The sequence below is a fragment of the Coregonus clupeaformis genome, chromosome 16, assembly GCF_020615455.1.
Source record: "Coregonus clupeaformis isolate EN_2021a chromosome 16, ASM2061545v1, whole genome shotgun sequence".
Lineage (NCBI taxonomy): Eukaryota > Metazoa > Chordata > Actinopteri > Salmoniformes > Salmonidae > Coregonus > Coregonus clupeaformis.
In genome coordinates, this window is record NC_059207.1 from 40855145 (window position 1) to 40882525 (window position 27381).

A 27381-nucleotide genomic window follows, 5' to 3' on the forward strand; every position below is an offset into this window, starting at 1 on the left:
TACAAGAGTATGTGGACACCCCTTTGAATTAGTGGATTCGGCTATTTCAGCCACACCCGTTGCTGACAGGTGTAAATCATGTCATCATTCCAACAAGTCAGTTTGTGAAATTTCTGCCTTGCTAGAGCTGCCCCGGTCAACTGTAAGTGCTGTTATTTTGAAGTGGAAATGTCTAGGCGCAACAATGGCTCAGCTGCGAAGTGGTAGGCCACACAAGCTAACAGAATGGGACCGCAGAGTGCTGAAGCGCTTAAATATATCCTCTGTCCTCTGTTGCAATACTCACTACTGAGTTCAAAACTGCCTCTGGAAGCAACGTCAGCACAATAACTGTTCGTCGGGAGCTTCATGAAATGGGTTTCCATGGCCGAGCAGCCACACACAAGCCTAAGATCGCCATGCGCAATGCCAAGTGTCGGCTGGAGTGGTGTAAAGCTCGGCGCCATTGAACTCTGGAGCAGTGGAAACGCGTTCTCTGGAGTGATGAATCACGCTTCACCATTTGGCAGTCCGACGGACTAATCTGGGTTTGGCAGATGCCAGGAGAATGCTACCTGCCCAATGCATAGTGCCAACTGTAAAGTTTGGAGGAGGAGGAATAATGGTCTGGGGCTGTTTTTCATGGTTCGGACTAGGCCCCTTAGTTCCAGTGAAGGGAAATCTTAACGCTACAGCATACAGTTACATTCTAGACGATTCTGTGCTTCCAACTTTGTGGCAACAGTTTGGGGAAGGCCCTTTCCTGTTTCAGCATGACAATGCCCCTGTGCACAAAGCAAGGTCCATACAGAAATGGTTTGTTGAGATCGGTGTGGAAGAACTTGACTGGCCTTCACAGAGCCCTGACCTCAACCCCATGGAACACTTTGGGATGAATTGGACCTCACTAATGCGCTTGTGGCTGAATGGAAGCAAGTCCCCACAGCAATGTTCCAACATCTAGTGGAATGCCTTCCTAGAAGAGTGGAGGCTGTTATAGCAGCAAAGGGGGGACCAACTCCATATTAATGGCCATGATTTTGGAATGAGATGTTTGATGAGCAGATGTCCACATACATTTGGTCAAGTAGTGTAAATAGAATAGTTTTACTTGAGTGTACTTTTAACAGAGCTGTGATTTACTTTGAAGTGCAAAGTGTAGCAATACAGGTGAAATCAGTGATTGACACAGACATGGTGGCGTAGCAGGAAGATCAGTATGCTGTGAACCAAGAGATTGTGAGTTCAAAATCCCAGATGATGACATGTTGAATAATAATTAATGTATAAATAAACATGCACAATGTAATCATGTATGTTAACGTGTATCAAACATGTATTTATTTATTTTATTTCAGTCATTTAGCAGACGCTCTTATCCAGAGCGACTTACAGTTAGTGAGTGCATACATTTTCATACTGGCCCCCCGTGGGAAACGAACCCACAACCCTGGCGTTGTAAGCTACAGGGGACTACGTGTAAGTTGAAAACATTATGTCAAAAGCACCATGTGTGTGTAACTAGTTACACAGCCTTTTTTAGTGAAGAAATAATCATTTATAGTTGAATGAACATCTGAGACAAGTTGAGCAAACACAATTTTAAGTTGACTGAATTTCTCTCAAATTGGAGCTAAATTTGGACCAACTAAAAATGTTAAGTTCAGGTAACACTGATTGAAAAGTTGAGTAAACTAAAAAAGGCTGTGGAACCAGTTACTTAGTAATAATTAGTTGAATCAATGGCTGGATTGCAGCGCAGCTGCTCTATATGGCCACCAGATGGAGTCAACAGCACATTCCATACTAGAACAAATACTTCATCACCATGACCAAAGCCATTCCAATATGATCAATATCATCCTTATATTGTTGTTGACATTAAAACTGTCTTACATCAAACACAAATAAATCAATTTAATATGGTCAGATCAAAGCACAGGCCATTCCTTTATTTGATTTTAAAATGGCAATAATAGTTTAACCAGATGATGGAAGTGAGGCAAATTGTCAACTCCATGATGCAGCTTTTGCAAAAGAGAAAAACATTCTCTACTACAGTATATTGCACACTGATATTCTGATTTAATTTGAGATCTTTTGATATTCATACTTTCAATGTCATTACCACATATTAGGTGTGCTGAGCACATACAGATAGTGTCAAAATTATTTATGTTACTTATATCTGACAATCAAGTCATTTTAGAGGTACTGGTGATCCACTAATGAGCACAATTATCAAAACTGAAAGATACAGTAGTTAAAATCCTTATTATGGAGCTAATACTTTAGGCCTGTTTCATTATGGAATAATGTGCCATTCCCCCCCTCCATGTTGAAGCCCATTGTTGGAAGAAATGTATTCACCAGATGTTTATGCAAATGCTGTCTTTATTTTGTAAGGAATGTGAGATTGATCACACTTTTCAGTAGGTATATTTAACATGCAGGCATGTTGACTTAAATGTGTTAATTATTTTTATCTTCATATAACTGCTGTCTATGTGATAGTTTCTGTTAAGAGATTTCTGGCAGGTTGTAAAAGTGGAGACAACTGTTTATCAGAGTTGTTTTGTTATCTTATAAGGGCCTATGTTGGCCTTAAGCATTTCCTCTATAGGGTAATGTATCTTTTGATCTGATTCAATTAGAGATCATTAATCCGAAAATGCCACCCCTTCACTGGAGGATATTTTAATTTTTTTCCAGATTGGTTAAAACCCCATACTGTTCAGTGCTGTCACATGGAAATGAGACAGAAATAGCACTGAGCTAAGCTTCGGCTCTTTATAAAATGTTTAGTGGTAGCCTACCCTGGTAGTTATCTACTAATATCCAAATCTCCTGGGTATGAAAACAAATATACCATTGTCTTCTGTTGTGTTATTTTGTTTCTAGCAAAATATTACTGTTCTCTGCCTGGTGAGCTGTAACTTCGAAAGCTCTTGGAAAATATATCTGTTCTGGCAAACTGAAAATCATTCCAAATGTTTACAGATATCTGAATTGAGATATGATCCCATTATAGCACATATGATACTGTTAGGCTAACTGACTATGTTTGTATGTAAACTATCATCAATCACTTAATTGACATCTCTTTTTCCTTCCAGACACTGTTGTAGTCATTATCACAATAATTTATGTGCATGTATAATAAAGAGTTGATTTCCATGTGCTTTGTATTTTTGTCTTGATTCTCTGCCATCTGAGAACACAATTTAACTACATTTTTTGTTCACGTGTTGTGAGTAGGCCTATTACACATTATGTTGATTTTAGTTTTATTTTCTTCACAATGTATTAGCTACAAATATTCTTCAAAACAGCTGCATGAGCAGATATTAAATACATGTTCTTCATCAATCTCATTCATTTATACTGTATAACCTGCCCTGAAAACTAGAGTTGGACTCTAGATGGAGATAGAAGGGCTAGAATGCACATGCCGATCTTGTTAAAATACATCTATGAACGATGCTCTCCAGACCAGGGCAAGACTCTGGGAAGGGGTATGTATGTCTTATGGTTTAGGGTAGGGACGTCACAAGGATCCTGGATAACATTGAACAAGCAAGAATCAGGCTGCTGTTAGCTGCTGCATTGACAACTGAAAAGCATCGTGTCAGATGGACCAATGCAGCTGCAATGGAAATATTGTGATAACCTCCAGTAGATATCTGTCTCGGCTACAAAGCTGCCTTCAGATGTACTCGCATCCCGGAAGTCATCTTTAATCTTCAAGGATCAAATGGAAAAAGCCAAGGTATGAATTTTAGCTAGCTAGATAGCTATTAAGCTAATGAAAACCTTGCAACTTTTACGTCTCCTGGAACATTCAACTAGCTTGGTGAGTGTCTTTTTGATAGCTAATTAGTTGGTAGTATAGCTGAATAGTTTGACACAGCTAACGTTAGCCTAATGGTTAGCGACGGTAGGTAGCTAGCTAGGTTAGCTGAGAACTAATGAGTGTCTGTATTGATTGATTTGCTCGCTAAAACGATAACTAGTTAGCTAACGTGATTAGGAAATAGAGCTAAAAGTAATGTATTCCTTGTCGTATAATGTTAGCTATGTCTGCTAGTTAGTCATACACAGGCACTGGGAATACAAGGGTTTGGCTCGGTAACAAAATGTTGGCAGCAAGCTATTAGATTGATAGCTAACAATCAAGGTGACATTCTGTCAACTGGTCTATGTCAAATGTCATCATAGCAGTAGTAACGAATTGTAATGTAATTAAATGTTGTGATTCCCTGAACCTGAAGCATGTCACACCTTACCGCATGCAACTTAGAGGTTTCTCTAAAGGCATACTTATTTTTGAAAATGTAGCTAAAACACACGCACGCTGTTCTCATATACAGTAGAATAAATAATAATTCTAAGTGAGTCTCTTTTAACTGACTACTCTTTATTTTACGGAATGGAATAATAATAATTATTTATGGGCAACCCGACCAAATTCACATAGAAATGTGTTATAGATCTGTAATTCTCATTGCAAGTCAAAAAAACGGTAAATCTGTTCTATGTGCGCTATTTCTATGCGTCCCGTTCTTAAGTTTAGTTTTTGCTGAACAAAAATATAAACGCAACAATTAACGATTTTACTTAGTTACAGTTCATATAAGGAAATCAGTCAATTTAAATAAATAAATTAGGCCCTAATGTATGGATTTCACATGACTGGGCAGGGGTGCAGCCAAGGGTGGGCCTGGGAGGGCATAGGCCCACCAATTTGGGAGCCAGGCCCAACCAGTCAGAATGAGTTTCTCCCCACAAAAGGGCTTTATTACAGACAGAAATACTTAGTTTCATCAGCTGTCCGGGTTGCTGGTCTCAGACGATCCCGCAGGTGAAGAAGCCGGATGTGGAGGTCCTGGGCTGGAGTGATTACACGTGGTCTGCGGTTGTGAGGCCGGTTGGACATACTGCCAAATTCTCTAAAACGACGTTGGAGGCGGCTTATGGTAGGGAAATTAACATTAAATCCTCTGGCAACAGCTCTGGTGGACATTCCTGCAGTCAGCATGCCAATTGCACGCTCCCTCAAAACTTGAGACATATGTGGCATTGTGTTGTGTGACAAAACTGCACATTTGAGAGTGGTCTGTCATTGTCCCCAGGTGCACCTGTGTAATGATCATGCTGTTTAATCAGCTTCTTGATATACCACACCTGTCATGTGGATGGATTATCTTGGCAAAAGAGAAATGCTCACTAACAGGGATGTAAACAAATGTGTGCACAAAATTTGAGCGAAATAAGCTTTTTGTGCATATGGAAAATTTCTGGGATCTTTTATTTCAGCTCATGAAACATGCGACCAACACTTTACATGTTGCATTTATATTTTTGTTCAGTATATTTTTGGTTTTGTACACCAGCTTCAAACAGCTGAAAATACAATATTTTTGGTTATGGAAAAAATATTTCACAGCGGTTTAGATGGTACAATGATTCTCTACACTATACTTGCTTGTTTTGTCACAAACTGAAATTAATTGAACTATTTAGAATTTTAGCAACCAGGAAAAGGTGGAGCGATTTCCAGCATAGTGCATCATTAAGCTATATTTGTATGGTCTGCTCTTCAATGTCCTGTCCAAGGAATGTGACTTATGCAATAGGAATTAGGCCTAGCCTACTCTTCCTTGTCTCTGCAGCCTGCCTTTTGGAAAAATGTCCTAAAGTGAAAAATCTTCAGTTCTTGGAAATGTTCCTCTTGCAGTTTGAAAGGAAACCCCTGCCAAACAAAGCACATTCCTAAAGCTGGAGGTTACCTAAGCACTAGCCCTTGATCATGACTCTCAATTTCATTACATTGCCCATAAGAGTCATTGGACGTAGGCGTCTTCAGTAGAGGGACGTTTTGTTAAGAGCCGCAGCGCTCGGTCCGAACATAAACACGCATTGCTTGCGGTACGGTTTTGGAACCTTATCTTTCATATCGGCGAGGAATAATAATAATAATAAAAAAAGTGCCTTTTTATAGGGTTAGGGTCCCACATGGCAATATTTCCATGTTACAGCGCTTGTTGACGGAAAACAGACGGAAGACGGAGTGGACTACCTGTGCTAATTAGCTATCTGTGTCTCCAAACACCTGTAAAACAGAAGACCAATGCCACAAAGGTGTTGTCACTGAAAATACTGTCAGCTGCAACTGTGTTAAAACAGTGTAAGTGTGTATTTTGATTTGTGAAATTATTTTGATGTGATTTTAAAGTAGAGGGATTTATGTTTCTACAACCGTACCATAATTAAGAATCGATTTAGATGGAGTATTTGACTGTTTTGGCTTCCAGAGCCAATTCCCCCTTTTGAACAGAGTATGTGTTTGTGCATGTGTGATTGTGTAGTGGGCTCCTCCTTTGTGAGTTGTTCACCAAAATCCCCTAAACTCCGATACAGACTGTCCTAGCCATGTTTTCAGTTGTATGCACTGCATAGCACAGTGTTTTCCAATCCAGCATAATAGGTACATGATAGGGTACATTTAGCTTGGCTAAGATCAAGTCTAGTATCTGTTCTTTTCAGTTTATTATCTAATACATCCCCCATCGGGGGATTACTTATTATATTGATTTTTCAAACAGGGAGTGGGAAATGGGAGTTGCTCCGCGCATCCACCCGGTATTGGAGTACCTCCAGGAACGGTGCACCACTTTTCGGGGCGGCAGGTAGCCTAGCGGTTAGAGAGGAGAGCCAGCAACCAGAGGGTTGCCAGTTCAAATCTCTGGTCTGAAGTGAGCTGGCAACCGGAGCGTTGCTGCCGGTATCAAATCCTAGATGCCATTGCCTGCTGTTGTGGCCTTGAGCAAGGCACTTAACCCCCCAAAACAAATGCTCCACAGATGCCCAGTGTGGCAGCCCCCTGCTCCAACCTCTCCTATCCTGTATAGGTATGTGTGTCTTTTGGAGGGGTTGAGATAAAGTGGAAGTCACATTTCGGTTGGACCTTGTGATCTTAATCTTAAAATGAAAGATGTCTTTGTTGGATCTGTTAGGACTGGCTCTTTGGCTTTGAAGGATGTTTTAGACTGTGAGATCAGAGGTTAGTAGGTTACACTGCTCTGTCTCAAACACACTGATGCCTACTTGTCCTCGCACACACATTCATCCTTGTAGGATTTTCTCAAAGGAGACGCCACCACAGGAAGCTGATGTTATGGAAGGGAAGTGACTCCCGCAGTCAAAGCATGCTGAATAAGAAAGAGGGAGGGGGCAGTTAGGAGTAACTGAGTGAATGTGAATTCATTTATGGACTATTGCTCTCTTGCTCAATTTTTATTCCCTCTTTAATTATTATTGTTAAATAAGCAACCAGGGACACTGACTGTGCACAGTTGTCCTTCTGGTCAGCATTGGATTGAATCCAAGGGTCCCATGCATTCATTAGTCTGACATTGTTGTAGTCAAATAGCAGCACTAGCCCATTCATCAGGACCAGTGCTGGCTTCAGAGCTGGGTAGTCTGTTGCGGAGTGAGAGCTCATCACCCTAGACTCATCACCCTGGATTGTGTATGTGTGCCATTCAGAGGGTGAATGGGTAAGACAAAAGATTTAAGTGCCTTTGAACAGGTATGGTAGTAGGTGCCAGGTGCAACGGTTTTTGTCAAGAACTGCAACGCTGCTGGGTTTTTCATGCTCAACAGTTTCCCGTTTGTATCAAGAATGCTCCACCACCCAAAGGACATTCAGCCAACTTGACACAACTGTGGGAAGCATTGCAGTCAACATTGGCCAGCATCCCTGTGGAATGCTTTCGACACCTTGTAGAGTCCATGTCCCGACGAATTGACGCTGTTCTGAGGGCAAAGGGGGGAGAGGGGGGGAACGCAATATTAGGAAGGTGTTCCTAATGTTTGGTATAATCAGTGTATGTTGACTATAAGAAAGGCATTGAAGTATTACTGCACATCTGAACCTGATGGTCTACAGAAGACATTCAGTCATGTTACTCTATGAATGGTGAGAATAGACTGAAAGGTCAGTTTATTCCCCAGCCTCTGTCACCCAGTCCCATTCATTCATAGCCAAAGAAAAGAGCAGCCCTCTAGGTCCAGGTTGTGTGTTTGGGTGATCTTGTTTGACCCACATCTGAGCTACAGACAACTGTAGCCTAACCAGTATGTATGTTGAGAGCCCATGTCAGCAGCTGGCAACAAGCCTTGCACAATCCAAACAGAGGTCAGATGGGGGTGAGAACAGGCGTACGCACACATAGGCTTCAGTAGAACACTCATTGTGTTTTAGTTTTACGTTAAAGGGGCAACTCTAAAGGAATATTCCAATGCCAAGTTTTACATTAATATTCCACTGCCAATAAGGGTGTATGTACTATGTTACTGTATTGTATTTCACTTTAGTTATTTCAACATTCACAGTCTGGCCTGTCTCTTACCCTCTGGCTGTTCAGGAATGTGTACACTAGGTATATTTCAATAGGGGGTCTGAATAAACAAGCACCTCCCAACCAAAGGGTTGCAGCACACACACACACACACACACAGCTGAGAGACATTAGGCAGAGTTTAGGCCTACTCCTCATGAGCACAAGCCCTCTGCTGCTCTGCCATAAATGAGAGGCGAGGGAGGACAACTGGGAGCTGTTAAAAAAGCTCTGGAAAGATCTCATAACTCCAGCACAAGTGCGGAAAGGACCAGACGGCGTGTTCCCTTTTTTTGCAACTCTTTTTGATGGATTGTGTCGGTTAGTCTAAAGAAGAAAGAGAATGGAAAGAGTTTGAAGTTCTTAATACGCCAAACAAAAGAGTTTAGAAAAGGTTATCATTTTGTCACAGGCAAATAACTGTATTTAGCCAGAAATGCTCCCTATATAATTTATATTTTAAAATGAAACAAGTTTGTTTGGTTCAATGGTCACATAGGCTATGCTGTGCGGTATAGTATGGCCAGCAGCAGCAGGTTGGGTTCGATCGTAGGAATCTCGGGAGAGCAGGCAGAAGAAAGGTTATTACTGAGATCTGCCCCTCCCCCGTCCTGTCTCCAGCAGTATAATTTAAACTATGTCCATATCTCTGAGAACTGTATTGTCTTGCCGCGCCCTTTGGAAAGCCATTACTCTGCAAATTGGTTCACCCTTTTAGCAGATATAGTTTATTTTTAGGCTATTATCAGGGCCTCTTGCAATGTTACACAACCATTCCTTGAAGACATAAAGTAAAATGTTATTGTGCGCAACACCTAGCCTATTTCTTAACTTCTTGGTGAGTAATTTTCAGGATGAAAGAGACTGCCTCATTTGTCCTATAACGCCGTTTTATAAGCTCTGCTGTCATAGATAAAGCCCCAAATACTTTCCCTACCTTGGTCATCATGACAGCAAGGCCAGTTGTCCATGCACCTGGGTGAGACGTGAGCTAATACACATGGATTGTGTATTAAATCTTTATCAGTGACAGTAGGAACTTCTGAACACAGAACAACCCCAGTTAGACCCAAACCAGCTAGTGACTACCATCTAGTGGAGTTGATGACAGTCAGGAAATCTGAGACTGAGCAAGATGAAGTCAAATGAGAATGCCTTGTTTTCCAGACTTGTGGAGATGAGGTGTTTTCCTTTTATGGAAATTGTTTCAATGAAATGTAGTTGAAGGTAATCTTTCCACTGATGTGTTGTCCTTACCGCCTGTGTGTGTCCAGACTGAGGTGTAAATGTATGGGCATCAGAGAGCCCAGTATGAAGAAGACAGGCAGGCCAGTGGGGAGTAAGGTTCAGAGTGGAGAGAGGGGGAAGACTGAAGGCACTGCTACAGGAACCACAGGCAAGGCTGCAGCCAAGACCACCACAACAGCACCCCTGTCAAAGGTACACTTCTGTTATTCCACTACACTTCTGTTATTCCACTACACTTCTTGTAACTAAGCCAGGTACACTTCTATCATATTCTAAATTATATATTATAAACTGGGTGGTTCGAGCCCTGAATGCTGATTGGCTGACCGCCATGGTATATCAGACCGTATACCACGGGTATGACAAAACATTTCTTGTTACAGCTCTAATTACATTGGTAACCAGTTTATAATAGCCATAAGGCACGAGGGGGTGTGGTATATGGCCAATATACCACGGCTAAGGACTGTTCTTAAGCATGACGCAACGCAGAGTGCCTGAATACAGCCCTTAGCCGTGGTATATTGGCCATATACCACAAACACCCGAGGTGCCTTATTGCTATTATACAATGGCCTACTTTGCCAACATCCATTTGTACATGTTTACCATGGTACCGAACATTCCTAAGTTATTATTCTGGTGGCTGGCAGGATCAGTGGGAGTGGCATTAAAGTGATCGTTCTCATGTGATTGTTCTCCAGGTTAAAAGCAATGATGATCTGCTAGCAGCAATGGCAGGGGGCACTCCAGCTACCAACCGCACTGTGACTAAGAATAAGAGGACTGCCTCAACGGGGACCAGCAGTGGTAACCCAGACAGTAAACCAAAGACTAGCACAGGTAAATCTGTTTATATCTTTATATTAGCTGACTAGCCTCTAATGACCTAGTCTATTTTCATAATATTTATTATTACTCTGCATTTCATGCTTGCTCTGTTCTGTCTCTCTTTACAAGGTTCCTCAGCCAAACGTGTGACGTCCTCAACCTCCAAGGAGCCCAACTCATCAAGGGACCGTCTGCGGACATCCAGAACATCGACTAGTAAGAAGCAGTCATCGTCAGGGGCAGGGCAGGGAGATGTTGCCCAGGGAAAGCGCTCTCACAGCCAGCAGCTAGCAGAGTCGGAGGGCCGCTGGAACAAGTCTAAATCAGACAGCCAGATCAGTGACAAAGTGGCCCTGGAGGCCAAGGTGGAGGACCTGCTGGGTTTGGCCAAGAGCAAAGACGTGGAGATCCTGCACCTGCGCAGCGAGCTGAGGGACATGAGGGCTCAGCTGGGCCTGGGACGGGAGGAGGTGCCCCCAGAGGAGGTAGAAGGTGGAAGGGGGGAGGAGAAGCCCCTGGAGAAGGAGGTGTCGGCCATCACAGCAGCGGACGTGGAGTCCACGCTGCTCCTTCTGCAGGAGCAGAACCATGCCATCCGTGAGGAACTGAACCTGTTGAAGAGTGAGAACCGCATGCTAAAGGACCGGCTGAACGCGCTTGGCTTCTCCCTGGAGCAGAGGCTGGATGGCTCTGACAAGCTCTTTAGCTACGCCTCCCTGAGCCCAGACCTGGCAGCCAGCAGCGGACACAGCGATGGTGGGTGCACTGGTACCCTCACCTCCTCTGTGGAGGGCTCTGCCCCGGGCTCCCTGGAGGACCTGCTGACGGCCCAGCAGCACGGTGGTTCAGTGGACAACTTGGACAGTGAGTCCAGCGAGGTCTACCAGGGTGTCACATCCAGCGACGACGCCCTGGACGCCCCCTCCGGAGCCTCCTCCTCCTCCGAGTCTGAGAGCGTGCCCAGCCGAGAGCGCTCGCACCGGGGCAGCAGCGGCAACGCCAGCGAGGTGTCTGTGGCCTGCCTGACAGAGCGCATCCACCAGATGGAGGAGAACCAGCACAGCACGGCCGAGGAGCTGCAGGCCACACTACAGGAGCTGGCTGACCTGCAGCAGATCACCCAGGAGCTGAACGGAGAAAATGAGAGGCTAGGGGAGGAGAAGGTCATCCTCATGGACTCTCTGTGTCAGCAGAGCGACAAGCTGGAGCACTACGGCCGGCAGATTGAGTACTTCCGCTCTCTGCTGGACGATCACCACGTGTCCTACGTCCTGGAGGAAGACATCAAGAGCGGCCGCTACATGGAGCTGGAGCAGCGCTATGTGGATCTGGCTGACAACGCCAGCTTCGAAAGGGAGCAGCTACTGGGGGTGCAGCAGCACCTCAGCAACACGCTGAAGATGGCAGAGCAGGACAACGCCGAAGCCCAGGAGGTGATCGGGGCTCTGAAGGAGAGAAACCACCACATGGAGCGCATCATGGAGTCAGAGAGGCAGGACCAGGGGGCCATGGTGGCAGCGCTGGAGGAGTACAAGGCAGCGGTGAGCTGTGACCAGGTAGAGCTGAGCCGCTGCAGGGCCCAGCTGGACCAGGAGAGGCAGAAGGTGGCTGAGCTCTACTCCATCCACAACTCTGGAGACAAGAGTGACATCTGCCAGCTGCTGGAGGGTGTTCGGCTGGACAAGGAGGAGGCAGAGGGCAGGGCTGCCAAACTGCAGGAGGACCTGGGCCACGCCTGCAGTGATGTCACCAGGCTGCAGGACACCCTCAATAAGGTGAGTCCACGCACGCACCACCCTTTTGATGGTTGCTTCTGTCTCCTGTATCCAACTTGTGAAAAGTTCATAAAAGTCCACTTTCCTCTATACCACCTTAAAGTAACTGTCCAGTGTTTTTAATTAATTATATGAGTGAAATAGTTTTCCTTCCAATTTTTTAAAATTAAGTATGTTAAAAAGCAGCTTTTCTGTGGGCGTACCCCAACAACAGAATGGTGTGGCCGTATACCGGTCATTAAGAATATTCATGACAAGTAAACAGCTGATTGGCCAGCTCAGCAAATGAGCCAACGTGACATCACTTTATGAGGAAATAGCAAGCATTTTTTAAACAGTCTCTTTGAGATACAAGTTTGAGGTGGGGATTTTGAAGTGTTTTTTTCTTTAATTTATGCTTCGAACACATACGAGTATAGGACGAGTCAACAACATTATTTGGGTATGAGTTAATAGAATATGAACCTTTTAAAAGTGAGATTTTCACTGGACAGTTACTTTAAAGCTTTCATAGAAATGCATCTGTCTGCTTTATGGACTCACCGGCCAGTTAATTAGGTACACTCATCTAGTACCGGGTCGGACCCACCTTTGCCTCCAGAACAGCCTGAATTATTCGGGGCATGGATTCTACAAGTCGGAAACATGGCATCACACATTTGCTGCAGATCGGATGGCGGTACACCAGCGCCACCAGCCTGTACCGTTGACACCAGACAGGATGGGTCCATGGATTCATGCTTCTTAAGCCAAATCCTGACTCTGCCATCAGCATGACTCCGACTGGAGCCGCTTCATCTTGTTTTTAGCTGATAGGAGTGGAATATGGTGTGGTCATCTGCTGCAAAAGCTCATCCATGACAAGGATCGAGTTGTGCGTTCCGAAATGCCGTTCTGCACACCACTGTTGTACTGCGCCGTTATTTGTCTGTTTGTGGCCCGCCTGTTAGCTTGCATGATTCTTGCCATTTTCCTTTGACCGCTCTCATTAACGAGCTGTTTCCGCCCACAGGACTGCCGCTGACTGGATGTTTTTTGTTTGTCGCACCATTCTTGGTAAACCCTAGACACTGTCGTGCATGAAATCCCAGGAGGGCGGCCGTTTCTGAGATACTGGATCACCGACGATCATACCACTCTCAAAGTCGCTTAGGTCACTCGTTTTGCCCATTCTAACGTTCAATCGAACAGTAACTGAATGTCTCGATGCCTGTCTGCCTGCTTTATATAGCAAGCCACGGCAACGTGACTCACTGTCTGTAGGAGCGATCCATTTTCTTGAACTGGGTGGTGTAACTAATAAACTGGCCGGTGAGTGTGTATTCCCTCACCACTGGAAAAAAAGAATGAGCATTCATTTGGGCCATTTAGTTAATGAATGAGATGATTGATTCCTTCTGTCCTGGGTGGTGTGTGCAGCTGGATGGGGAGTACCGAGACTTCCAGGAGCAGGTGCAGAAGCAGATGGCAGAGCAGAAGCGTGGGCTGGAGAAGCAGCGCGGTGAGCTGCTGGAGAAGGAGACGGAGATCGGGGACATGAAGGAGACCATCTTTGAGCTGGAGGATGAGGTGGAGCAGCATCGAGCCGTCAAACTCCATGACAATCTCATCATCACAGACCTGGAGAGTGAGTGGGCTAGGGCCAGGGGGGAAAACATGGCACAGCATCATAGAACTACGTCATCATATCACATGACACTGGAGCCCCACAATGCATTTTCCACCTTTTGGCCACATGGTGGCTGTGTCAGGCTTCTTGCAGCCTGAGGAAAGTGTGAACAGTCCTCTGTTAGAATAAGATAGATTTCTGTACTCGCACCTGTGTTGATTTTGTGTGGTTATAAGTCACTCAGACTCACAAAAAGCATGCGTATGAACTGTTGTTATTTAACATGAATTAACATACGCTTGGTAGATACAAGTCAATAATGTTTTGCCTTTGAGACTCCTTGACGTGTAGCTATATTGCTATTGCCGTCAATGGGGTTCAGTTACTTCATAGACTGAATTACACAATAATTAACCCTAACTCCCAGTTTCATAAGATGGTGCTGCTAAGGTCTCTATCGGCTCCTGAATTTTTTAAACGCAGATTCTCTTCCTGTGCTGCGTGTGAATATATCCTGTGGCCTGTTCACATGAACTCAGCCATGTCTGCTTCCTCCCTCAGACTCTGTGAAAAAACTACAGGACCAGAAGCATGACATGGAGCGGGAGATTAAGATTCTCCACCGGAGGCTGAGGGTGAGTGGGCCAGTGGACAGGGCCATCTGAGGACCAGGGTTCACTGACACGGTCATGCACAGCAGCACTATGGTTTGGGCCATGTTCATCACAACTCAAATTTACTGTAAAGCAATATAATGAAGTTTGGTTCCACATTTTTTCTTATTAGATAGATTGATCATTCGGCCTCAGTGGTCGAAATTATGTTGGTGTTTTTCAGCATTCAGAGGGCCGTATCTTATGATGGACTTGTTTGTTTTGATTCGCTGTGTGTGTTCAGGAGGAGTCGGCAGAGTGGCGTCAGTTCCAGGCTGATCTGCAGACAGCCGTGGTCATCGCTAATGACATCAAGTCGGAAGCACAGGAGGAGATTGGGGATATGCGGCACCGTCTCCGCGAGGCCCAGGAGAAGAACGAGAAGCTGGGCAAGGAGCTGGAGGAAGTCAAGAACCGCAAGTAAGAGACACTGAGGAACACGCCGTGCTTGATGCCAAGTGTCACGTCAGCTGACGCCAGCTGTCTTGTGATCATTTAGGGGAGATGTATGTGTGCAGGTTTGGGTTTAACAGTGTTTGTCACATTGATCAAGCTGGATGTGCTGGTCTGTATTTTCATTTACATGAAATGGGTGATGTGAGAGCTGATGTGCCTTGGTGTGTATTGAGTGTTGGTGTTTGTCTCGTCAGGCAGGATGAGGAGAGGGGCAGGGTGTATAACTACATGAATGCAGTGGAGAGGGATCTGGCTGCACTGAGGCAGGGCATGGGCCTGAGCCGTCGCTCCTCTACCTCCTCTGAGCCCTCTCCCACTGTCAAAACCCTCATCAAGAGCTTCGACAATGCCTCCACACAAGGTACCCCAACCTGCGAGTGTAAGTTATGGACCACTTTTCTGACTTTTATTCTAATTTGACCTGTACATTCCTAGTAATAAGCCTAGCAGTATCACTGCTCCTTATACAGTGTAGTAATATTACTGTGGGATTTCTACCTGATGTGACTGATTTGTGTGTCCCCTTCTGTTCACAACAGGCCCATTCCCCCCGACCGCTGCCCCTGCTACTCCCACAGCCCCTGCTGCCACATTACCCCGCACTCCCCTGAGCCCCAGCCCCATGAAGACCCCTCCTGCAGCCGCCATCACACCCATACAGGTACACCACCTGGAACGTTTGACCCACTGACCCATTTCAGTGTGTTTGTTTGCATGGCAAGCTCTAAGTGTAGGCATCAGGTCAAGCACACACAAAAAACCTGGCTTACACTAGACCAGTCATTCACACGTAACTACTTATCAAGGTCTAGATCAAATGGAGTGTTTTAGAACCGCCAGAGCAGTTTAGGATGGAATTGTTGTCTGTGCTGACTAGGTCAGGAAGCGGTGCAGTAGTGAAAGAGTTACTGTGACCACCAGGTCAAGAGCTGTCCTATATTCAGTGTTTATAGACCTCCAATACTCCACAGGTGGCATTTCCTCCTCTGGCACTTTGTCACAGCTGACAGTCGCTGGGCTTGCCTCATACACAGACCATGAGATGGAACGGATATTGAGTTTTTGATCGAGAATATGTCCCATAGCTCTAATTCCATTATCTCACTTTCCCTTCACTTACATTTTGGTAATTTTGTAGATTCTCTTATCCAGAGTGACTTACTGTCAGTGCATCCACATCATCCATAGATCATTTCTCAATGCATTGAATTGCCCCATAGATTTATTTTATCATGTTTTAAACTCTCACACATTTTTGAGAACATAATCAGCTTCATGGCTCAAAGACTACCACATAACTCTGCAATGCTATACAGTAGAAGGACAAATTCAGTCAGTTCATGGAATACTGTGGACAGAGGGGGGAAATCAGAGCCTTGGATATTTTGTATGCATTATTTTAGTAGAGAATCAGGTATTCTCATATAAAAGGATCAGAGTTCAGGGGGAGAGAGATGGGTTTTTCTGTTTCCTCGTATACAACTTTCATAAGTCTTCAGTCCTGCTGTTTCTCATCTATCTTTGACCTCTGCAGTCACAAGATTATTGGCAGTGCCTGGCTGCTAGTGCTGCTGTCAGAATGGCCTCTTCAAGCTAGGGCTTTTTCCAGAAATGGCATACATTAGGCTACTTCTGTTGGGAGGATGAAGACATTTTGTATGTGAGAGTTTTAATCAAATGATTGTTGGTCTATTTCAGAGACACTCCATAACTGGGTCCATCTCAGCACCCAAACCCCTCTCGTCTCTGAATGACAAAAGGCCCAGCTACACAGACATCAGCATGCCAAGTGAGTCGACAGCACAAACAATAACACTGACAGCAAAGCTCCATGTCTGGATCTCATTCGGTCTCTCTTGAACAAAATGAGAGAGGCGTTCAATCTGTCACAGGCCCACATAAAAGGAGAGAAATGGCTGCAGAAAATAAACAATTTCATCTTGGTCCTCGTATTATGTGGATATATTTCAGCGAGTGTGGCGGTGCTTTGCCTCTAAAGCAGGGGGGTGGTTGTCTTTAGCCCCTGAGGAGGTGAGCGTGAGCATGGAGTCAGCAGAGCTTCGTGTTGACTTTAATTTGGTGTGGGAGGTGTAACAAAGCACCATGGGGGGGGTAAACATGAAGCTCTGCTGACTCCGTGCTCAAGGGCCTGTAAATGTGAACGTGCTATAGTGGTCAAAGTCTCCAATGTTTAGTTTAATGTCCCGGTTGTTTTCTTGCATGGAAACAAACCTCATTCCATGGTACTTGACAGTTCCAGGCCTGGAATGTTGCTTTTGACCCCACATCCCTCTTGCTTAAAACTCAAATTTGTTTCTTGACTGGTTGTGGGGTTATCATAATGTTAGTGTGTTTAATCCTGCCACTGTCCTTCTCTCCGCAGCAGAGCATCATCTCAGGGGCTCCTCTGCCAGCCGCCTTGCCTCTGCTCTCCAGAGGGTCTCCAACATGGACCCATCTAAGGCCATGGCCATCTCAGGTATCACAAGTCATGGAAATAGGAATAAACCTTGAAATAAATCTGCAATTCTTCTAAATGGTTGCCAGTAAAATTAAGTGCATTTTGAGAAAGAAATCAATGACATTTGACCAAATATTTTGTTGGAATGCATCCCCTACCATGCACACACAGAACAGATCAGACTTTGGACTTCACTTGCAGTGAAGATGTCAGCCACACTGTATCTCTGTCTGTTTGTGTGGTGGTCAGTGTCCCGCAGGAGCAGTGAGGAGATGAAGAGGGACATCTCTGCCCCTGAGGGTGGTACCTCCTCCTCTCTGATGGCCATGGGGTCTGCTTCCTCCCTGTCCTCCTCCTCCCCCACCGCCTCTGTCACCCCCACTGCACGCAGCCGCCTCCGGTAACAGCCTCATGAGCTCCATACCTTTCATACGATACATATGAGTCCACGAAGTCCTTTGTATGGTTAACATTATATTTTTACCAGTTTTGTGTTCGAGGCCACTTAAAGCGAGACTGATTCAAGACCAAGAACAGAGCAAATCGAGTCAAAACCAAGACCGGGAGGGGGGCGAGGGGTTCGCCAGACCGGACCAGAACAATGCACAAAAAGTCCAATTCAAGACCACGATTGTAATTGTGTCAAATCGCCACCATAATAAGAGTTCAAAATGTCCAGAATGTCTGTGTTTATATTTCAGAAGAATATATGGATTCTTTAGACATTCAGAATGTTGAACAAATGCATGCTGAGGGCAAACAGGGAGCCACTCTACCAACTATCACTAACCCAAACAGGTCTATAATAGATACAAATACAACTTTTACTAACTTCCCCCAGTCTCCCCATACTAATAGTGAGAGTGCAGCTTTATTTTCATTTTTCAACAAAAGTAAAGGACAGTAATGTTACAAGTAAAGTAGGAAGCCCAGGTAGGCGATAAGCTATTCATGTGTCATAAATGAAGTGTGGCTAGTTGGCTGGGCGAAGCGGTTTTATGTGCTGACTGAATGGGAGCTGATTGTCCGAGACCAAGTCAAGACCGAGACGCTCAATATGTGGTCTAGAGACCGGTCTCGAGTACTACAACACTGATTTTGACTATAGCATATAGGCTTCAATGGCCAGGTACATGGAATCTGGATATGTGTATTAATTCAAATGACTCTCTGACCTTTCCTGTGTGACGTGTGTTCAGAGAGGAGCGGAAGGACCCCCTCTCAGCATTGGCCCGGGAGTATGGGGGCTCCAAGAGGAACGCGCTGCTTAAGTGGTGCCAAAAGAAGACTGAGGGGTACCAGGTATGTGTTGTTCAGTCAGAATAGGAATTGACAGGTTGTGGATGTACTCAGAACAGACGGTTTGGGATGAGAATTATATCTTGGGTCATTTCACCTCTCATGTCACTGACTCGCCTGTTGATAAGGATTTATTTTGTTAAATATCTCAACAGTGAGACTGATCCAATGGATGATTTTTTATAAGTGAAAATATCTGGTGTGAGGTTCATTCATGATAATCTAATTCAATAGCATTGTCAGAAGGTCTAATTAAGTTGATTGTTTTTTTTAAAAGCCCCTCTCAGACACCTACGTCAGTGCATCCTTTAAGCTCCCCTTTTCAAGTTGTAAACCATTATAGATGTCATGAGGACTTGTCAGTTTTATTGTGTTGTCCTTATGGTTCCTCTCCTGCTCTAAAGCATGGGATTGGACCAACAGTGCCTGGGCACGGCTTCAAACATCATCCAGAGAGGGAATAAATGTTTAGCTACTATAAATCAACTATATTGATTTGTTGAATTTGCTATCTAGGGCACGTTTTTAAGACTCACTCTGTCATATTGAAACAGCTTTTTTTTCAATGGGCTTGTTGGTTCTAGTGCAGAGAGTGAATGGTCGTCATGGTTTCCCCCTTTACAGAGGTCCTCTTCAGGAAGTGTGCCAAATTTCACACGTCCTTTCAACTGCCTGACAGAAAAGCTGTGGATTGCCTGGCTGGGAGGAGAGCATTGGGATGTAATGCATTGGGCTAGTGGGATGGAAACAAACCAGCTTTGTTTTTTGGGGGGGATTCTGTTGTTGCTGTAGCTGAGGAAACAATCCTGTCAGGATTATAATGTGGTGTTAACAGAAATCTAGTTTCCCTCGCTCTCTCACTCTCGTTCTCTCTACCGCACCTGCTGTCTCGACCTCTAAATGCTCGGCTATGAAAAGCCAACTGACATTTACTCCTGAGGTGCTGACCCGTTGCACCCTCTATAACCACTGATGATTATTTTACCTTGCTAGTCATCTTATCTGCTGGTCATCTATGAACGTTTGAACATCTTGAAGAACTATCTGGCCTTAATGGTCATGTACTCTTATAATCTCCAGCCGGCAAAGCCACCCCTCGGAGCCTGTTTCCTCTATAGCAGTGGTTCCCAAACTGTGGGGCGAGGGGTTGAAATGGGTAGTGCATCATCAGTTCCTCTTGTCATGTTAGTCATTGCATACCTTCGTGCTATTTGTAACTTGTCAGAAATGTCCAGATCAACTAGCCCATGTCAGCTAATGTTTTTTAGCCCATAGAAAAAGTTTGGGAACCCCTGCTATAGGTTCTTGCCTTTCAAGGAGTTGTTCCTAGCACCTGTGCTTCTACATCTGCTTCACTTGTTCTTCAGGGTTTTAGGCTGGGTTTCTGTATAAGCACTTTGTGACAACTGCTGATGTAAAAAGGGCTTTATAAAATAAATGTGATTGATAGTTGCATCTGATCATCCGGTCAGATGAATCTGAGCAGACATCATACTCAATCAACATACACTAAGTATACAAAACATTAAGAACACCAGCTCTTTCATGACATAGACTGACCTGGTAAATCCAGGTGAAAGCTATGATCCCTTATTGATGTCACTTGTTAAATCCACTTCAATTAGTGTATGAAGGGGAGGAGACAGGTTAAAGAAGGATTTTTAAGCCTTGAGACAATTGAGACATGGATTGTGTATGTGTGCCATTCAGAAGGTGAATGGGCAAGACAATATTTACAGTGCATTTGGAAAGTAATCAGACCCCTTGACAGCCTTATTCTAAAATATATATATTTTTTCATTATCTTCAATCTACACACAATACCTCATAATGACGAAGAAAAAACAGGTTTTTATAAATTTTTGCACATTTATTAAAAATAAAAAGCAGAAATACCTTATTTACATAAGTATTCAGACACTTTGCTATGAGACTTGAAATTGAGCTCAGGTGCATCCTGTTTCCATTGATCATCCTTGAGATGGTCCACCTGTGGGAAATTCAATTGATTGCACATGATTTGGAAAGGCACACACCTGTCTATATAAGGTCCCACAGTTGACCGTGCATGTCAGAGCAAAAACCAAGCCACGAGGTTGAAGGAATTGTCCGTATAGCTCCGTGACAGGATTGTGTCGAGACACAGATATGGGGAAGGGTACCAAAACATTTCTGCAGCGTTGAAGGTCCCCAAGAACACAGTGGCCTCCATAATTCATAATTCTTAAATGGAAGAAGTTTGGAACCACCAAGACTTTTCCTAGAGATGGCCACCCGGCCAAACTGAGCAATCAGGGGAGAAGGGCCTTGGTCAGAGAGGTGACAAAGAACCCTATGGTCACTCTGACATAGCTCCAGAGTTCCTCTGTGGAGATGGGAGAACCTTCCAGAAGGACAACCATCTCTGCAGCACTCCGTCAATCAGGCCTTTATGGTAGAGTGGCCAGACGGAAGCCACTCCTCAGTAAAAGGCACAAAGGCACAAACAGTAAAAGGCACCTAAAGGACTGTCAGACCATGAGAAACAAGATTCTCTGGTCTGATGAAACCAAGACTGAACTCTTTGGCCTGAATGCCAAGCGTCACATCTGGAGGAAACCTGGCACCTTCCCTACGGTGAAGCATGGTGGTGGCAGCATCATGCTGTGGGGATGTTTTTCAGCGGCAGGGACTGGGAGACTAGTCCGGATCGAGGGAAAGATGAATGGTGCAAAGTACAGAGAGATCCTTGATGAAAACCTGCTCCAGAGTGCTCAGGACCTCAGACTGGGGCAAAGGTTCACCATCCAACAGGACAACGACCCTAGGCACACAGCCAAGACAACACAGGAGTAGCTTCAGGACAAGTCTCTGAATGTCCTTGAGTGGCCCAGCCAGAGCCCAGACTTGAACCCGATCGAACATCTATAGAGAGACCTGAAAATGGCTGTGCAGCGACGCTCCCCATCCAACCTGACAGAGCTTGAGAGGATCTGCAGAGAAGAATGGGAGAAACTCACCAAATACAGGTGTAGCGTCATACCCAAGAAGACTTCAGGCTGTAATCGCTGCCAAAGGTGCTTCAACAGTACTGAGTAAAGGGTCTGAATACTAATGTAAATGTGATAGCTCAGTTTCTTATTTTTAATACATTTGCAAAAAAATCTTAAAACATATTTTTGCTTTGTCATTATGGGGTATTGTGTGTGTATATTGATGAGGCGGGAAAAAACCATTTTAATCCATTTTAGAATAAGGCTGTAACGTAATAAAATGTGGAAAAAGTCAAGGGGTCCGAATACTTTCCGAATGCACTGTAAGTGCCTTTTGAATGGGGTATCGTAGTAGGTGCCAGGCGCACCGGTTTGTGTCAAGAACTGCAACGCTGCTGGGTTTTTCACGCTCAACCGTTTCCCTTGTGTGTCAGGAATGGTCCACCACCCAAAGGACATCCAGCCAACTTGACACAACTGTGGGAAGCATTGGAGTCAACACCTTGTAGAATCCATGCCCTGATGTATTGAGGCTGTTCTGAGGGCAAAAAGGGGTGCAACTCAATGTTTTGTACACTCAGTGTATATGACCTCATCCTTCAGAGAAATTAGGTCATGAGGAACACAAGCCTGTTGATTTAAGACATTATAGCCACTAGTAGGATGAAACCACATGGCGCTTTTAGGACCAATGTCTGGGACCCGACCCAATATATATTGTATAATCAATACCAAACTCCTCCTGCATCCCACATCTTTACACTCTACATTTGCAAAACAATGAAAATAACCCATTGCCCCTCTTTCTGGCAGAACATCGACATAACAAACTTCAGCAGTAGCTGGAACGACGGCCTTGTGTTCTGTGCTCTGCTTCACACCTACCTGCCTGCTCACATCCCCTACCAGGAGCTCACCAGCCAGGACAAGGCAAGCCTACCTCCTACGATAGTGATGATGATGATGAGTAACAATGTATCAGAGAACTGTAACCAGATTTCCGTCCAACCATTACATGTGGAAGAATTACCTGACTAAAATAAGTAACAACAGGTCTTATGGAAACAGGAAATGTCGGTGCAAATTCATAAATGTCGACAGACACTAGCATTAAGAACAATTTGTTTGTTCGACATGGTGGGATCTTTTTGTGACTGTAAAATTAATTATTCGAGAAATGGCAGTGGAAATGCCTTTATGCGCAAATATTGATATAATAACCATCATATCGAAGTAAACTTGGAGTCACACGATAATATGGGCCTACCACCACGACGTGGAAAAGCATCAAAAATTTATAGGCAGATTAAATAAATTATGAACTTCACATGGTGGTTAAGTGTACGGTAATCATGCAAATTTACAATAGGCTAAATATCGAGGGTAGGCTATTATTTGAATGCTGGTGACATGATGATCGGCGCTTGGCTGCCAATTATCAAATACAATTATCTTGCTCTTATCTTTATCAAATCATATAACCCCCTGTCCACATTATCAGCCAAGTCTTGTCTAGAGAGCATGTGCCAAAACCAGTTTGCTATTTATCGCAAGAGTTTTTGTGACAAAACCATTGCTAGGGTTGAAGTTGTGATGGAAGCCCATTTAACTTATGTTTTTTTTATTCGGTATATGGGAACTTAACCACAAGTCATTTTTATGTGCACTACGTCAGCATGCACAGCCTTTTATCTGCTACAAGTCAGTTTGATGGAAACTCTGGTGGGAAAATGTGCATATTGTTTTTATTGGGATTTTTTAACATTCACATAAATCTGTCACCAATTGGATGGAAACCTAGCCATTGTTTGATTGTTTCATTGTTTCCAGTTGTCTCATTAATCTGTGATCAGGGAGAATTATAGTGTGTGAATGTTTGTTTGTGTCTCCCTATCTTTAGAGGCGTAATTTCACACTAGCCTTCCAGGCTGCAGAGAGTGTGGGGATCAAGTCCACTCTGGTAAGTGAAAGATTAACTGAACTGAATAACAGAGGTGTTTTTCACAGGAACATATTCAAACCTATATCTGACATGCTTTAAAAAAAATCCTGTTTTTTAATAGAGAATCTTTCAGGCTCATTTCACCTTAAAAATCACAGTTGTGAATCGTGACCTGCTATTCTATTGCATGTTGAGGATGGTCTTTTTTATGTGAGGCATTGAGATTGAGGACTGGCTCTTATAGGTAGACTCCTGTAGAGAAGATACATATTTTAGATGAAACTGCCTTCATTGTGCATATGTGCAGGCTTGCAGGTGCAGTTTCATGGCATCACCTGGATAGCTATTTTAGTCCTTTTTACAAAATAAGTTCTCACATTAATGTATATCACTGTACCCATAGCTAGGTATAAAGCAGGCCCTGTGTGAATTGTTCTGACAGATTTGTTTTATGGGTTCACTTGGTTCTAGAAATAAAAAATGCAAGCTCTTATTTTCAGAATTTATGCCACAAAAGCACATTTCTGACCTCCACAGTTATTTATAGTCTGATTGTGGAACTCAACAGCATGTTATTTCAAGTTATTTTTTTACAAACATCACCTTGATATATAATACAAAGATGAAGAAATGGCAAGGACCTTTTCCAAGGCATGATGTTTCTTAATGACAAAGCCCCTGTTGCTTTAACTTTGTCTTATTCTCTGTGCTGCAGGACCTCAATGAGATGGCCAGTACTGAGAGACCAGACTGGCAGAGTGTGATGACCTACGTCACGGCCATCTACAAGTACTTTGAGACCTGATGTGATCTCACCATCCAACACGGCAAGCACAACCTGCAGCCCTGCCCGGCAGCTCCTCTGACCTCACTTCACCTCCAACACTTCAACTCGACATTCAACTCCGGTGTTATAGCTCACTTCACTGAACCACCCTTCATCCCAGCACTCAGCCATGCCGCATGCCGGCCACTCTGTCTCTGGTCTAGAGGCCTGCTAGTTTTGAATCGCCATAAGAATCTACAAATAAGCTCACTGCAAGCTATTCATGGTATTGCTATTGTGAACAATCTTGCATTTTTAACTGTGACCTTAAGTGTGATGAACATGCAGCCTAAGGGCACTTCAAGCACCTGTTCAGGGCCTGCTCTGTTTGGGATTCAATTTTTATTACTGGATAACCCGGTTGAGATTACCCTTAATCCAAATTATCTAGTTAAACCAGTTGGGGAACATGCTACAAACTATCCCAGCCTTTGTGCCTTGCACCCAGCCTTTACTCTTCTAACCAAGGGGTTATCCAAAATGTTTCAGCCAAACCATACCCAGTGTGTGTAGTGTGTTCATGGCACTTCTTTTCTATGGAAAAAAGACAAACAAATTGAACACTTTGTCAGGCTCAGGTTCCTCTTTTATCATTGATTAAGTGCCTGTTTAAATTACATCGCTGACTTCCTAAGAGAGAAGGTAGGAGCAAAAATGTCTCAATGAAACTGTTTCCATGCTTTCAAAGCATCTTTGGAGGAATCGAAGTGAAGCTTTTTAGAAACACTAGTTATGCAGCAGTTATATGAAAAACACTAGCTACATCATAAGGGATAAAGCTGTCAGGTGCTCTCACGATCACCTGTTAGATTAAAACTACAATGTTGATGTGCTTTTTAGGAGCGTGAACATTGCTACAGTAGCATTTTGTATTGGTAACAGAGACCAATGAACAATACAGGACCAACACAATGCCTCTCAGTGATGGCTTTCTCACATAGAACTGTCTTAATCCTGAACCAAAAAAGGAATACTTGCTCAAGTGTTCTTTCTCTGTGTGAAGTCAAGGGCTAGACTTGCCAAAAGTCCTGCTTCTTGGTGATTTGATTGTGGTAAAAGGATGTTTGGCCAGGATGTTGAGTCTCAGGGTTGGACATTCTTCATAGTCACTTTTGTTGTGGTCATCAATCAAGATTGGGAAAGTTTTTCAACTGCAAAATGCATCAGTTTTTCTGCTGGAACCAACCGTATTAACATATTGTTAGTGTTGACACATTACTTCCACCAACAGCAGACTGATTTGCATTCTATACATTGAACTCCCAGGATTGGTCACAGTTCAGTGCTCTTGAACTGTAAGATTGGTGTGTTATTAGATACTCTGAGTTCAACTCACAATGGCTTTAACTAATCATATGTGGGTGTGACTGTGTGTGTGTAATCTAACTTTGTAGCTTGCCAGTAACATTTAACTAGTCTACAAATACATTTGCACAGCAAATTCTAACTACAAGAAATGCACAAGTAACGCATCTGTAAATTATATATCTGAGCTTTCTTCACCCAATTTACTTAATTGATATAAAGCCCTGCAAACACTAGCATTAATGTGTAACTCAATTCTATGTAGTTTACATAGTCGGCAAGAAAGATATTGGAATGAAGAATGACTGTCATGTTATTGTGCCTCTGCTTATTACAGTTTATGTGGGTTTATTAGCATGGTTTAATCCACCATCCAGTATAGCGAGGCAAGTATTATAAATGTTAAAGTAAAGTTCATATAAAGTACACTATATATACACAAAAGTATGTGGACACCCCTTCAAATGAGTAGATTAATCTATTTCAGCTACACACGTTGCTGACAGGTGTATAAAATCGAGCACACAGCCATGCAATCTCCATAGACAAACATTGGCAGTGGAATGACCTTACTGAAGAGCTCAGTGACTTTCAACGTGGCACTGTCATAGGATGCCACCTTTCCAACAAGTCAGTTTGTCAAATTTCTGCCCTGCTAGAACTGCCCCGGTCAACTTTAAGTGCTGTTATTGTGAAGTGGAAACGTCTATGAGCAACAACTGCTCAGCCGCGAAGTTGTAGGCCACACAAGCTCACAGAACAGGACCGCCGAGTGCTGAAGCGCGTATCACCGTAACAATCGTCTGTCCTCGGTTGCAACACTCGCTACTGAGTTCCAAACTGCCTCTGGAAGCAACGTCAGCACATAAACTGTTCGTCGGGAGCTTCATGAAATGGGTTTCCAAAGCCGAGCAGCCGCACACAAGCCTAAGATCACCATGCGCAATGCCAAGTGTCGGCTAGAGTGGTGTAAAGCTTGCCGCCATTGGACTCTGAAGCAGTGGAAACGCGTTCTCTCGAGTGACGAATCACGCTTCACCATCTGGCAGTCCGACGTACGAATCTGAGTTTGGAGGATGCCAGGAGAACGCTACCTACCCCAATGCATAGTGCCAACTGTAAAGTTTGGTGGAGGAGGAATAATGGTCTGGGGCTGTTTTTCATGGTTCGGGCTAGGCCCCTTCGTTCTAGTGAAGGGAAATCTTAACGCTACAGTATACAATGACATTCTAGACGATTCTGTACTTCCAACTTTGTGGCAACAGTTTGGGGAAGGCCCTTTCCTGTTTCAGCAGGACAATGCCCCCATGCACAAAGCGAGGTCCATACAGAAATGGTTTGTCGAGATCGGTGTGGAAGAACTTGACTGGCCTGCACAGAACCCTGACCTCAACCCCATCGAACACCTTTGGGATGAATTGGAACACCAACTGCGAGCCAGACCCAATCGCCCAACATCAGTGCCCGACCTCACTAATGCTTTTGTGGCTGAATGGAAGCAAGTTCCCATGGCAATGTTCCAACATCTAGTGGAAAGCCTTCCTGGAAGAGTGGAGGCTGTTATAGCAGCAAAGGGGGGACCAACTCCATATCAATGTCCATGATTTTGGAATGAGATGTTCG

The 27381-nt window shown here is 44.1% G+C and overlaps 1 protein-coding gene and 1 pseudogene across 2 annotated transcripts; both read left to right on the plus strand.

Moving 5' to 3' along the window:
* Positions 1-3504: 3504 nt before the first annotated feature.
* On the plus strand, positions 3505-26254 carry LOC121584731 (cytospin-A-like). Of its 2 annotated transcripts, none has more exons than XM_041900801.1 (16): positions 3505-3748; positions 9656-9821; positions 10334-10472; positions 10590-12235; positions 13655-13862; positions 14406-14479; positions 14742-14917; positions 15148-15332; positions 15493-15614; positions 16652-16742; positions 17337-17432; positions 17664-17814; positions 18614-18716; positions 22499-22615; positions 23586-23645; positions 24343-26254. In XM_041900801.1, exons 2-16 carry the CDS (start codon positions 9672-9674, stop codon positions 24430-24432), a joined length of 3408 nt encoding a protein of 1135 aa, XP_041756735.1. In that variant the 5' UTR covers positions 3505-3748; positions 9656-9671; the 3' UTR covers positions 24433-26254. The 2 variants fall into 2 exon arrangements, with proteins under 2 accessions (XP_041756735.1, XP_041756736.1); XM_041900802.1 differs by having other exon boundaries at positions 17340-17432.
* Positions 6481-6655, plus strand: LOC121585258 (annotated as a pseudogene).
* Positions 26255-27381: the final 1127 nt, after the last annotated feature.